General features: G+C 39.3%; 1 protein-coding gene across 1 annotated transcript in view; it reads right to left on the minus strand.

Moving 5' to 3' along the window:
• Positions 1-13,199, minus strand: part of DDX46 (DEAD-box helicase 46) — a 78,046-nt gene that overhangs the window by 29,628 nt on the left and 35,219 nt on the right. The window contains exons 14-15 of the mRNA XM_039242258.1: positions 5,922-6,086; positions 5,239-5,401 (exon numbers count right to left, since the gene is read on the minus strand). Of these exons, the coding sequence (XP_039098189.1) occupies positions 5,239-5,401; positions 5,922-6,086 (328 nt within the window). The remainder of the gene's footprint in view (positions 1-5,238; positions 5,402-5,921; positions 6,087-13,199) is intronic.

Consider the following 13,199-nt stretch of genomic DNA (forward strand, 5'->3'; position numbering starts at 1 on the left):
TGGACCCATATATTACATCATATATAAAAATCACCTCAAAACAAACTAAATTTAAAAGCTAAAATTTTAAAACTCTGAAAAAACAAAAGGGAAAATTTTCATAACTTTGGACTTGGCAACGGTTTCTTGAATTAACAGCAAAAGAACAGGCAACAAAAGAAATAATAAACTGGAATTCAGAATTTAAAACTTTTGTGCATCACAGAACACTACCAAGAGAGTGAAAGGACAACCCGCAGAATGGGAGAAAATATAGGTAGATTACATAACTGATAAGGGATTGCTATCAAGAATATATAAAGAAATCCTCAACTCATCAATGGGAAAAAAAATCCAAATAACCTAACTAAAAATGGGCAGAAACCCAGAAAAGACAATTCCTTCAAAACAGATCTACAAATACCCAATAAGCACATAAAAAGATGTTCAATCTTAGTCATTAGGGAAATGCAAATCAAAACCACAATGTCATACTACTTCACATCTACTAGCAAAGCTATTATTAAAAAAAAAAAGTAGAAAACAAGTGCTGGCCAGGCTGTGGATAAACTGGAACTCTAATGCATTGCTGGAATGCAAAATGGTGCAATTATTATAATAAGTAGTTTGGAGGTTCCATAAAAAGTTAAAAATAGGGGCACCTGGGTGGCTCAGTCGGTTAAGTGTCCAATTCTGGCTCAGGTCATGATCTCACGGTTCGTGGGTTAGAGCCCCATGTTGGGCTCAGTTGGTTAAATGTCCAATTTTGGCTCAGCTCATGATCTCACGGTTCGTGGGTTAGAGTCCCATGTCGGGCTCTGTGCTGACAGCTAGCTCAGAGCCTGGGGCCTGTCTTCGGATTCTGTGTCTCCCTCTCTCTCTGACCTCCCCCCAACCCCAAACTCACTCTGACTCTCAAAAATAAAAATAAATAAATAAAAATAAAACTTAAAAAAGTTAAAAATAAACTTACCACATGTCTACCAAATCCACTCCCTGCTACATACCCAAAAGAAAACAGGAAATCAAACAGATACTTGTACACTAGTGTTCAAGTAGCATTACTCACACAAGAGCCAAAAGGGAGGAAAAACCCAAGTGTCCGTCAACAGGTGAATGAATAAAGGAAATGTGGTATATACATACAATGGAATATTATTTGGCTTTTAAAAAAAGAAATTCTTATACCACAGACAAAACTAAACTCAAAATGAATTAAAGACATAAATGTGAGACCTAAAACCATAAAAATCCTAGAAGTAAGGACAGTAATTTTTCTCACATCAACCAAAGGAACATTTTTGTAGGTATGTATCCTGAAGCAAAGGAAAGAAAACCAGGGCTCAATCGGCAGAAGTGCAATTCTTGATCTCAAGGTTGTGAGTTCAAGCTACACATTGGGTGTAAAAACTGCTTAAAAGTCAAATCTGGGGCGCCTGGGTGGCTTAGTCGGTTAAGCGTCCGACTTTCGCTTAGGTCATGATCTCGCGGTTCGTGGGTTCGAGCCCCGCGTCGGGCTCTGTGCTGACTGCCAGCTCAGAGCCTGGAGCCTGTTTCAGTCTGTGACTCCCTCTCTCTCTGACCCTCCCCTGCTCACGCTGTATCTCTCTCTCCTAGAAATTTAAAAAAAAAAAAAACATTAAAAAAAAAACATAAAAAAAAGAAAAAAAAAGAAAAGTCAAATCTTTTTTTCCTTTAATTTTTTTCTAATGTTTTATTTATTTTGGGGAGATAGATAGAGACAGCGTGAGCAGGGGAGGTCCAGAGAGTGAGGGAGATACAGAATCTGAAATAGGCTCCAGGCTCTGAGCTGGCAGTCAGCACAGAGCCCGACGCGGGGCTCGAACCCACGAACCGCGAGATCATGACCTAAGCGAAAGTCGGACGCTTAACCGACTAAGCCACCCAGGCGCCCCAAAAGTAAAATCTTAGAAAACAAAACAAAACAAAACAAACAAAAAAGCAAAACAAACAAATTATACTACAGGGACTACATCAGAATAGCAAACTTATGCACTGCAAAGGAAATAATCAACAAAACTAAAGGACAACCTACTGAACAGGAGAATATATTTGCAAATAACATATCCGACAAAGGGGTAGCATCCAAAATACATAAAGACCTTATAAAATTCAACACCCAAAAGACAGATAATCCAATTAAAAAATGGGCAAAAGATGTGAACAGACATTTCTCCAAAGAAGACATCCTGATAGCCAACACACATGAAAAGATGTTCAGCATTACTAATCATCAAGAAAATATATATCAAGGGGTGCCTAGGTGGCTCAGTGAGTTAAGAAAAAGGAACTTGCACACACTGTTGGTAGGAAGGCAAACTAGTGCAGCCACCATGGAAAAGAGTATGGAGGTTCCACAAAAATTAAAAATAGAACTATCCTGTGGCACCGGGGTGGCAAGTCAGTTGAGCATGTGACTCTTGATTTTGGCTCAGGTCATGAAGAGGTCATGGGATCAAGCCCCATATTAGGATGCATGCTGAACCTGGAGCCTGCTTGAGATTCACCCTCTCCCCCACTCATACGCTCTCTCTCTCTCAAAAAAATAAAAATAAAAAACAGAACTACCCTATGATCCAGTGATCCCACTACCAGGTACTTACCCAAAGAATACAAAAAACAAAACAAAACAAAACAAAAAACCTCATTCAAAAAAAGGACACAAGGACATATGAATCCGTATGTTTACTGCATCATTATTTAAAATAGCCAAATTATGGAAGCCGCCCAAGTATCCATCGATAGATGAATGGATAAACACACACACACACACACACACACACACACACACACACACAGGAATATTATTCAGTCATCAAAAAGAATAAAATCAAGCCATTTGCAACAACATGGATGAAGCCAGAAAATATAATGTTAAGTGAAGGAAGTCAGACAGAGAAAGACACATACCATACGACTTTACTCATAAGTGGAATTTAAGAAACAAAACAAACGAACAAGGGAAAAAAAAGAGAGAAAGAGAGGCAAACCAAGAAAGAGACTCTTAAATGTAGCGAACAAACAGACGGTTACTAGAGGGGAGGTGCATGGGTGGAATAGGTGACAGGGATTGAAGAACACACTTGTGAAGAACACTGACTAATGTATAGAAATGTTAAATCAGGTATACAGTGTACACCTGACACTAATACAACACTGTATGTTAACTATACTGGAATTAAAATATTTTAAAAAATATTGAAAAAGAGGAAATTCTGATATAGGATAAAACATGGATAAGCCTCAAAGACCATTATGCTAAGTGAAATAAACCAGGCACAGAAATATAAACGCTATACGATTCCACTTGTGTGAAGTACCTAAAGCAGGCAAATTCATAAGTACAAAAGTAGAATACAGGTTCCCAGGGGCCAGAGGGTGGGGATGGGGATGAAGTTACTACTTAATAGGTAGAGTTTCTGTTTGGGATGATGAAAAACTTCTGGAAATAGATAACTGTGTTCTTACCCAGCACTGTGAATGTACTTAATGCCACTGAACCATACACTTAAAATAGTTAAAATGGTAAATTTTATGTAATGTATATTTTACCCCAATAACAAAACAAAGGGGAAAACATGAGTGGTTTTCAAACTTTAGGGGCGCCTGGGTGGCTTAGACGGTTAAGCATCCGACTTTTGCTCAGGTTATGATCTCATGGTTAGTGAGTTCGAGCCCCATGTTGGTCTATCTGCTGTCAACACTGACAGGTGCTCTGTTTCCCTTTCTGGCCCTTGCCTGCTGATTCTCTCTCTCTTGCAAAATAAATGAACTTAAAAAAAAACAACAACAACATTAAAAGTTAGCCAAATACATACCCTCAGAGCCCTTTTAATTGTATCCACAATGAAACCTGGTGTCACAGACTGTATATTCCAAAGAGGACAGCAAACGTACGGCCTATTCTACATGCTCTTTTGCAGAGGGAATGACTGTCCTATCAAGAAGCAGACTCTAGGGGCACCCGGGTGGCTCAGTCAGTTAAGCGTCCGACTTCAGCTCAGGTCATGATCTCACAGTTCGTGGGTTCGAGCCCTGCGTTGGGCTTTGTGCTGACAGCTAGCTCAGAGCCAGGAGCCTGTTTCGGATTCTGTGTGTCCCTCTCTCTCTGACCCTCCCCTGTTCATGTTCGCTCACTCGCTCTCTCTCTCTCTCTCTCTCAGAAATAAATAAAACATTAAAAAAAAAAAAAAAGAAGTGGACACTATACCTCCATCCCCTTGACTGGACCAGTCATGGGACTATCTGGACGTATAGAATATGCTGGAAATGAAAGTTCTGCCAATTCCCAGTATCATCCTTAACTGGCCTGGCAAGTAGCCTTAACTTGCCTTCTAGTCAAGCAGTCCCACAGCGAAATCAGCAAAGGGAAGGGCCAGGACCCCTGGCCCATAGCCTGACTGAGCTCAGTCAAGAGCCAGTACCAACTTCCCAGCCACATACGTAAGGCAAATCAGAAAGGGATCCCCAGTCCCAATTAAGCCACGCCAGTAGATACAGCATGAAAGAGAAACTAGATATTAAGTCCTTAGCTCTAGCTAAAGCACAGATTTAAAAAAAATAAATGACAGGGGCGCCTGGGTGGCTTAGTCGGTTAAGCGTCCGACTTTCGCTTAGGTCATGATCTCTCGGTTCGTGGGTTCGAGCCCCGCGTCAGGCTCTGTGCTGACTGCCAGCTCAGAGCCTGGAGCCTGTTTCAGTCTGTGACTCCCTCTCTCTCTGACCCTCCCCTGCTCACGCTGTCTCTCTCTCTCTCTCTCTCTCTCTCTCCTAGAAATAAATAAAACATTAAAAAAAAAATTTAAAAAAAAAAAAAATGACAGTTGCCACTAAATTTTGGGGTGGGTCATTACAAAGTCACAGATTGCTAGAACACTTCCTTAATGAGGGTAATTCAAACTGTCTCTGTTCCAAATGTTTAGTGTTCTAAGTCTCACATATATGTAACAATGGAGATGTCACACAAAGAATAAAATGTTACTTTCAATTAAAGCTCGTCTCCTTAGCTGATTAATGGCGATACGGTTTGGTCAAACCAGTGTACTCCTGCCCTATTTTCTTTACTTCAAAGATGAAATAATAATGCTTAGATCCCAGAGTTGTGAATAAAAGTAGAGGTAGAAGATACAAACTCTGGTTCTAAACTACAGCACACAGTAAACACACAGTACACAGTACAGAGTACACAGCAATCCTTTTTCAAATTAAGTACTCAACAGATACTTCAGTAAACATTACCTCCATGAAGAGACATGCAAGGATAAGAGGCTCTCATTAAATCTTTCAGAAGACCATCTGCATGTTCCTGCTTATCCACAAATATAATGACAGATCCCGATTCTTGATAATGGCCAAGAAGCTCAAGTAACTTCAGGAACTTCTTTTCTTCTTCAATTACAATCTGGAAACAGCAAATCACACCAAGTTAATGGAGTGAAAATGCAAACAGATCTTGTAAACAAAAACATTCATTTTATTTGTGGCAAGTGGCTAACTGACAACAACTTGATGTATTTTAGGACTGGGTAGGAAAATGTTGATTTTAATTGATAAACCAGTAAGACCAAAAAAAATCTGTAGCTTTCTGAGAGAGGGCTTGCAAATGTGGGCAAAGAATCACCTAGTTCTCTCTGCCTCTTGACCTCACATCCTATTAACTAAAAAATAAGATAGGTATGTGACATTTCCATTAACAAGCCCACCTCTTCTGGTGGGAGGAACTAAAAAGGGCATTTTTTAAGAGAATTTTAAACATGCAGTTCCACAGAAAAGCACATTCAATTGTATCATATAAAATATTAATGGCTACAGTTGTATCCTATTTAATTACAGAAGTTACCTGCCTATATCACAATGATCCCACAAGAATCACACATCCTGAACATCCAGGGAATTGAGGGTTTCTTAAAGACTGTACCCACCACTTGTTGCTCCACATCTGAGCAAACCACACTCCTGCCTCCAACCTGCACTTCAATGGGTTTACTGAGGATTCTGCGAGCCAAAGCCTCCATAGCTCTGGGAAAAGTAGCTGAAAACATAACTGTCTGTCGATCAGGACGGACATTATCCACAATACGCATGACCTAAGGACACAATGCAAATAAATATGGTGAGTGTAGTCTCCAACAAAATTCAAATGATGTCAAATTCAAGTAGAAGGCAACTTTGAGAACATCCATTCAGTGACTTCTAAACTTGTCACCTTAGAATAGCATCATTGATTTTATCCCATAATTTGCTTCTCTCAGTTTCCCCCTCTTAAGAAATGGCAACTGCAGTTATCTACATATTTAGGCCAAAGATGGAGGAGCCATCTGCGACTGCTCTCTCTTTCTTTCATCTCACACCTACTCCACCAACAATACAGTATTCTGGGTCTTCAGACTACATCTAGGATGTAACTACGCTCCCTTGGTATCACTGTTTTCCTTCACTTAGTAAACACAACTTTACTGAACTATTATGTGCCAAGCATGGCTTAAGTGTTTGGAAATATGCAATAAAAACAGACAAAAATTTGTCTTCATGGAGCTTCTATTCTAAGGAGAGTAGACAGATAAATACACTATGTATCAAAGGTTGAAAAGAGCTACAGAAACAAAGAGAACAATGAAGGTGAACATACTGCTGAGGGAGTAAGGTATAGATACCAACTGCCTCAGTGTCCATAGAGCCCTGGAGAAATCAGAGTCCTAGGATTCTTGTGATAATTGGCAAAACAAGAAAAAGGAAATAATGAGTAAGATTACTGATGATGGTTTCAAGGTAGATAGTGGTGAGTGACTGGAAACTGGGAAGGGCATTCTTCCAAAGAAGACATCCAGATGACTAACAGATACATGAAAAGATGTTCAATACTACTCATCATCAGGGAAATACAAATCAAAACCATGATGAAATACCACTTCACACCTGTCAGAATGGCTAAAATTAACAACTCCAGAAACAACAGTTGTTGGCAACAATGTGGAGAAAGGGAACCCGCATGCACTGTTTCTGGGATTGCAAACTGGTGCAGCCACTCTGGAGAACAGCATGGAGGTTTCTCAAAAAGTTAAAAATAGAACTACCCTACAATCCAGCAATTGTACTACTAGCCATTTACCTAAGGGATACAAATATACATATTCGAAGGGGTACATACACCCGGACATTTATAGCAGCATTATCAACAATAGCCAAACTATGGAAAGAGTCCAGATATCCATCAAATAATGAATGGATAAAGAAGATGTGGCAGAAGAGTGCCTAGGTGGCTCAGTAAATTAAGCATCTGACTTCGGATCAGATCATGATCTTGCAGTTCATGGGTTCAAGCCCCACATAGGGCTCTGTGTTGATAGCTCAGCTCAGAGCCTGCTTCAGATTCTATGTCTCCCTCTCTCTGGCCCTCCCCTGCTCACACTCTCTTTCTCTATCAAAAATAAACAAACATTTTAAGTTTTTAAAAAATGTATTTTAAAAAGATGTGGCAGATAAAGATACAGATATATATATACAATGAATATTACTCATCCATCAAAAATAATGAAATCTTGCCATTTGCAATGACATGGATGGAACTAGGCTGTATTATGCTAAGCAAAGTAAGTCAGAGAAAGACAAATATACGATTTAACTCCTGTGAAATTTAAGATACAAAACAGATAAACATATTGTGGGGAGGGAGAGAGAGAAACAAACCATAAAAGACTCTTAAGGACAGAGAACTGAGGGTTGATGGAGGAAGGTGGGTGGGGAATGAACTAGATGCGTGATGGGTATTAGGAAGGGCATTTGTTATGATAAGCACTGAATATTTTCTGTAAGTGATGAACCACTGAATTCTACTCCTGAAACCAATATTGTACTGTATGTTAACTAATTAGAATTTAAATAAAAATTTGAAAAAGAAAAAATAAGTTAAACATAAATTACCAAACAATCCAGGAATCCTAGTATCTACCCAACAGAAATGAAGATATGTCTACACAAAAATTTGTATGCAGATGTTCATAGCAGCATTAATTATTAGTCAAAAAGTATAAATCCAAAATGTTTATCAAATGGTTCATGGATAACCAACACGACATATATCAATATGGAATACGAACCACTTACCTACGAAAAGAATGAAATATTGACATATGCTATAGCATGGACAAACCTCAAACACATTATGCAGAGTAAAATAAGCTAGATATATACGATATGAATTTTATATGAAATGTCCAGAAAAGGCAAATCTATAAAGACATAAAGCAGATCAGTGACCACCTCAAGCTGAGGTGAAAACAGGAAATGAGTAAAAATTGGTATAAGGCATCTTTTTGGTGAAATGTTCTAAAACTGCAGTGGTGATAGCTGCAAAAATATTTATGTATACTAAAAACAACTGTATTATATATTTTATTTAGTTTATTGAGGAGGGAGGGGCAGAGAGTGGGGGAGGGAATCCCAAGAAGTCTCCACGCCCAGCACAGGGCTTAACTTGGGCCTCGATTCCATGACCGTGGGATTGTGACCTGAGAAGATCTTTGATCATCTTGTAATGATCCTATGAATTGTTGAGTATTTACACTTTTTCATACTTTGAAATAAAATGATTAGGAATACAATTACTCTTTCCTTGAATGTATGGTTAAACTTGCTAGTAACAAACAGAACCTGGTGTTTTCCTTGTGGGAAAATTAAAAGCAAATTTCTTTAATGAACATATTATTACTGCAGTTTTCTTGTTTTGAGTCTGTCTAATCTAAGGCTTTTATTATATTTACTTTTAATGTTTATTTATTTTTGAAAGAGGTAGAGGCAGAGTGTGAGCAGGATAGGGGCTGAGAGAGAGAGACACAGAATCTGAAGTAGGCTCCAGGCCTGGAGCTATCAACACAGAGCCCGACATGGGGTTCAAACTCATAAGCTGAGAGATCATGACCTGAGCTGGAGTTGCATGCATAACCGACTGAGACACCCATGTGTCACTAATCTAAAGCTTTTAAATATACTGGCATACAGGGGCACGTAGCTGGCTCAGTCAGTTACGCGTCCGACCCTGGCTCAGGTCATGATCTTGCAGCTTTTGAGTTCCAACCTCGCACTGAGCTCTGTGCTGAGAGCTCAGAGCCTGGAGCCTGCTTCAGAGTCTGTGTGTGTGTGTGTGTGTATCTCTTTCTGCCCCTTCCCTGCTCATGCTTTATCTCAAAATAAATAAATAAATAAATAAATAAGATGTTTAAATATACTGGCATACAAAGAAATATATAAGCAATATGGGAGAAACTGTAAGGAAATGAAAATTTTATTTTATTTTTTTATTTTATTATTTTTTTAATGTTTTATTTATTTCTAGAAGAGAGAGAGAGAGAGACAGCGTGAGCAGGGGAGGGTCAAAGAGAGAGGGAGTCACAGACTGAAACAGGCTCCAGGCTCTGAGCTGGAGAGTCAGCCCCGACACGGGGCTCGAACCCATGAACCGCGAGATCATGACCTAAGCGAAAGTCGGACGCTTAACCGACTAAGCCACCCAGGCGCCCCTGGAGATGAAAATTTTAAAAAAAAGCTACCATCAATATCCAGAGAAACTTAAGAAATTACTGCATCTATAAAACAAGAACAGGATGCCATTTAAGATAAATATTTAGAGAAAAGAGCTTTGAGAACTTAAAACTGAGAAAACAGAATTTAAAGATTCAATAGAAAGGCTGAAAGCTTAGACTTTAGGAAATCTCCTAGTAAGGCAAAATGACAGAGATGGAAAATATATAAGAAAAATAAGAAAACTAAATGAGTCTAACACTTCCTATATCCAAATAATAAGAGTTTCAATGATCAAAGAATTAACTCAAGAAAATTTCTCAGCACTGAGGGATTTGAGCTTTTAGACAGAAAGACTCTACCAAGTACTCAGGACAACTGAAGAGAACAAATCCAGATCACAGAATATCACTGAAATTATAGAGTATTAGGGATAAAGATACTAAAAGGATCAGGACAAAAAATACAAATTTCATACAAAAGGTTAATAAACAGAATGACACTGAACTTCTTAAGGAAAACAATGAAAAGAGTGAAGGAAATTCTGAAGATAAGTTATTCTTACTTCAGAATTCTCAAACTAGCTAATGTCAAATAAATATGAGGGTAGACTAAAGACTTTCCAGTAGTGTTAAGTCTCAAAAAGTACCTTCAAAGTCTCTACTGAAACAGTAGTATCCAAGCAAAGGAATATACCAAGAATAAGGCATGAGATAAGATCCATTTCTGGGTAAAGATGGAAGATTAAACACATGCATCTATTTTTAGATCCTCCAAAAGAGAAAAAGTATTACACAAGAGAAACTTGTATAATCCACAAGAATAGGATTCCAAAGAAAGATGACAAATTAAAATCAGGTTTTACTGGGGAGCAACGAAAATATTCTGGTATTGGATACTGGTGGCGATGGTTGTTACACTCTGTGACTATAAAAACCACTGGAGTGCCTACTTTAAAAGCATGAGTTTTATGATATGTAAATTTTATTTGTCAATAAAACAAAACAAAAAGCCACAAAATGTTTCAAGATGGTAAAACATTAATCAAGCTCAAGGAAGCTGGCAATAAGGAAAAGGTGAGAATGAAGCTATTCTCCCTATATGGAGGTGAAAGGTGAGATTCCAGGATGAAGAGAATTGATGCAAAATCTGCTTAAGAAGCAATCAAACCCAAGGGCACCTAGAATGTTCAGTCGGTTAAGTGTCCTACTTCAGCTCAGGTCATGATCTCACAGTCTGTGGGTTTGAGCCCCACACTGGGCTGCGCTGAAGCTCAGAGCCTGGAACCTGCTTTGGATTCTGTGTCTCCCTCTCTCTATTCCTCCCCTACTCATGCTCTGTCTCTCTCTCTCTCAAAAATAAATAAGTATTAAAAAAAATTTTTTTTTTAAAAGCAATCAAATTCCTAGACCTCCACCTACTTCCTACTCTGTCTGGCCATGGGTCCTTCTCTTACCCTAGCCAAAGACCTAAAGGTTTAGCTGCTGGAGAATATAAAATAAGAATAAGACTGGATGAGCCAAGGATAACATCCTAAGAAGAAAAGCATTAAGTAAATGCATGACGTCCAATATTGAGGGTCCCACGTCTCCCTCAAGCCTCTTTCCCAACCTAGAAGGAGAGATAGGCCTTTACATTCCAGGCTGGAGAGTGGCCAATATTTCTCCAGGAGTGATCTCCCCAGTCCAAGAAGTCAGGCAGAAGAGAGTCCTCAACTAAATGAAAGTTCTAACCACATTAGAAGACTGAAACTCAGGATCAGTAAGTACTGCTCTGGCACAGAGAACTCTGAATTTTAAGCTGCCTTTTCTCTGCCCCTTAAATCGAAGTACTTAACTACAGGTTCCCAGACCTCTAGAGAATGCTTCCAGTCTGAATGCAGAAACCAAAGCAAACAGAAAATCAATTCAGAGAAAAAGAGAAAAAAAAAATCAACTCAGAGAACATATATTCTATGTAGGGAGAAGGCAATCTTTAAAAATGAGTCATTTAGGGGCGCCTGGGTGGCTCAGTTGGTTAAGCGTCCAACTTCGGCTCAGGTCATGATCTCACCGTTCATGGGTTTGAGCCCTGCATCGGGCTCTGTGCTGACAGCTAGCTCAGAGCCTGGAGCCTGTCTTCGGATTCTGTATCTCCTTCTCTCTCTGAATCATTCCTGATCACACTACACTGTCTCTATCTCTCTCTCAAAAATAAATAAAACATTTTTAAAAAATGAGTCATTTAAACAAAATCTTGCCATTTGCAACAACACGGATGAACCTAGAGGGTATAATGCTAGGTGAAATATGACAGTCAGAGAAAGACAAATACCATATGATCTCATTTATGTATGGAATTTAAGAAACAAATGAGTAAGTGAACCTAAGTGGCTCCATCAGTTAAGCATCCAACTCTTATCTTGGCTCAGGTTATGACCTCACCGTTCATGAGACTGAGCTCAACAATGGGCTCTGGGCTAACAGTATGGAGCCTGTTTGGGATTATCTCTACCCTTCTCTCTCAAAATAAATAAACTTTAAAAAAAGTGAATAAAGAATAAAAAGAGACCAAAAAAACCCATACACAAAAAAGCATACTCTTAAATACAGAGAACAAAATGGTGGTATCCAGAAGGGAGGGGAGAGGGGATAGGTGCAACAGGTAAAAGGGATTAAGAGTACATTTACCATGATGAGCACGGAGTAATGTATAGAACTGCTAATATTATATACTTGAAACTAATATAACACTGTATGCTATTTATACTGGACTAAAAGTAAATTTACAACATAAAATAAAACTAAATCACTGAAGGGATACTGGGTGGCTCAGTTGGTCAAGGGACCAACTTTTGGCTTCGGCCCAGGTCATTATCTCACAACTTGGGAGAGTTCAAGCCCCACATCAGCACAGAGCCTGCTTAGAATTCTCTGTCTCCCTTTCTTTCTGCCTCTCCCACACTCACACACAACTCAAAAATGAATAAATAAACATTTAAAAAAATGAGGGACACCTGGGTGGCTCAGTTGGTCAAACCTCCAACTTTAGGTCAGGTCATGATCTCACAGCTTGTGAGTAAGAACTCCGCATCGGGCTCTGTGCTGACAGCTCAGAGCCTGGAGCCTGCTTGGGATTCTGTGTCTCATTCTCTCTCTGCCCCTCCCTGACTTGTGCTCTGTCTCTCAAAAATAAATAAATGTAAAGAAAATTTAAAAAAATAAAATAAAAATAAAAAGTAAAAAAGTAGAAAAATGAATCACTTTAAAGTGCTCACTTTAGCAGCATACATACTAAAAAAAACTGGATGGGGTGCCTGGGTGGCTGAGTCGGTTGATCGTCTGACTTCAGCTCAGGTCATGATTTCACAGTTCGTGGGTTCGAGCCCTACATCAGGCTCTGTGCTGAATGTTTGCTCAGAGCCTGGAGCTTGCTTTGGATTCTGTGTCACCTTCTTTCTCTGCCCCTCCTCCTCCCACACTCTGTCTCACTGTGTCTCAAAAATAAATAAATGTAGCGGCACCTGGGTGGCTCAGTCAGTTGAGCGTCCAACTTCGGCTCAGGTCATGAACTCATGGTTCATAGGTTTGAACCCTGCATCGGGCTCTGTGCTGACAGCTAGCTCAGAGCCTGGAGCCTGTTTCAGATTCTGTGTCTCCTCTCTCTCTGACCCTCCCCTGTTCAAGCTGTCTCTCTCTCTCTCT

The sequence above is a fragment of the Hyaena hyaena genome, unplaced genomic scaffold, assembly GCF_003009895.1.
Source record: "Hyaena hyaena isolate Hyena2069 unplaced genomic scaffold, ASM300989v1 scaffold_214, whole genome shotgun sequence".
Taxonomy (NCBI): domain Eukaryota; kingdom Metazoa; phylum Chordata; class Mammalia; order Carnivora; family Hyaenidae; genus Hyaena; species Hyaena hyaena.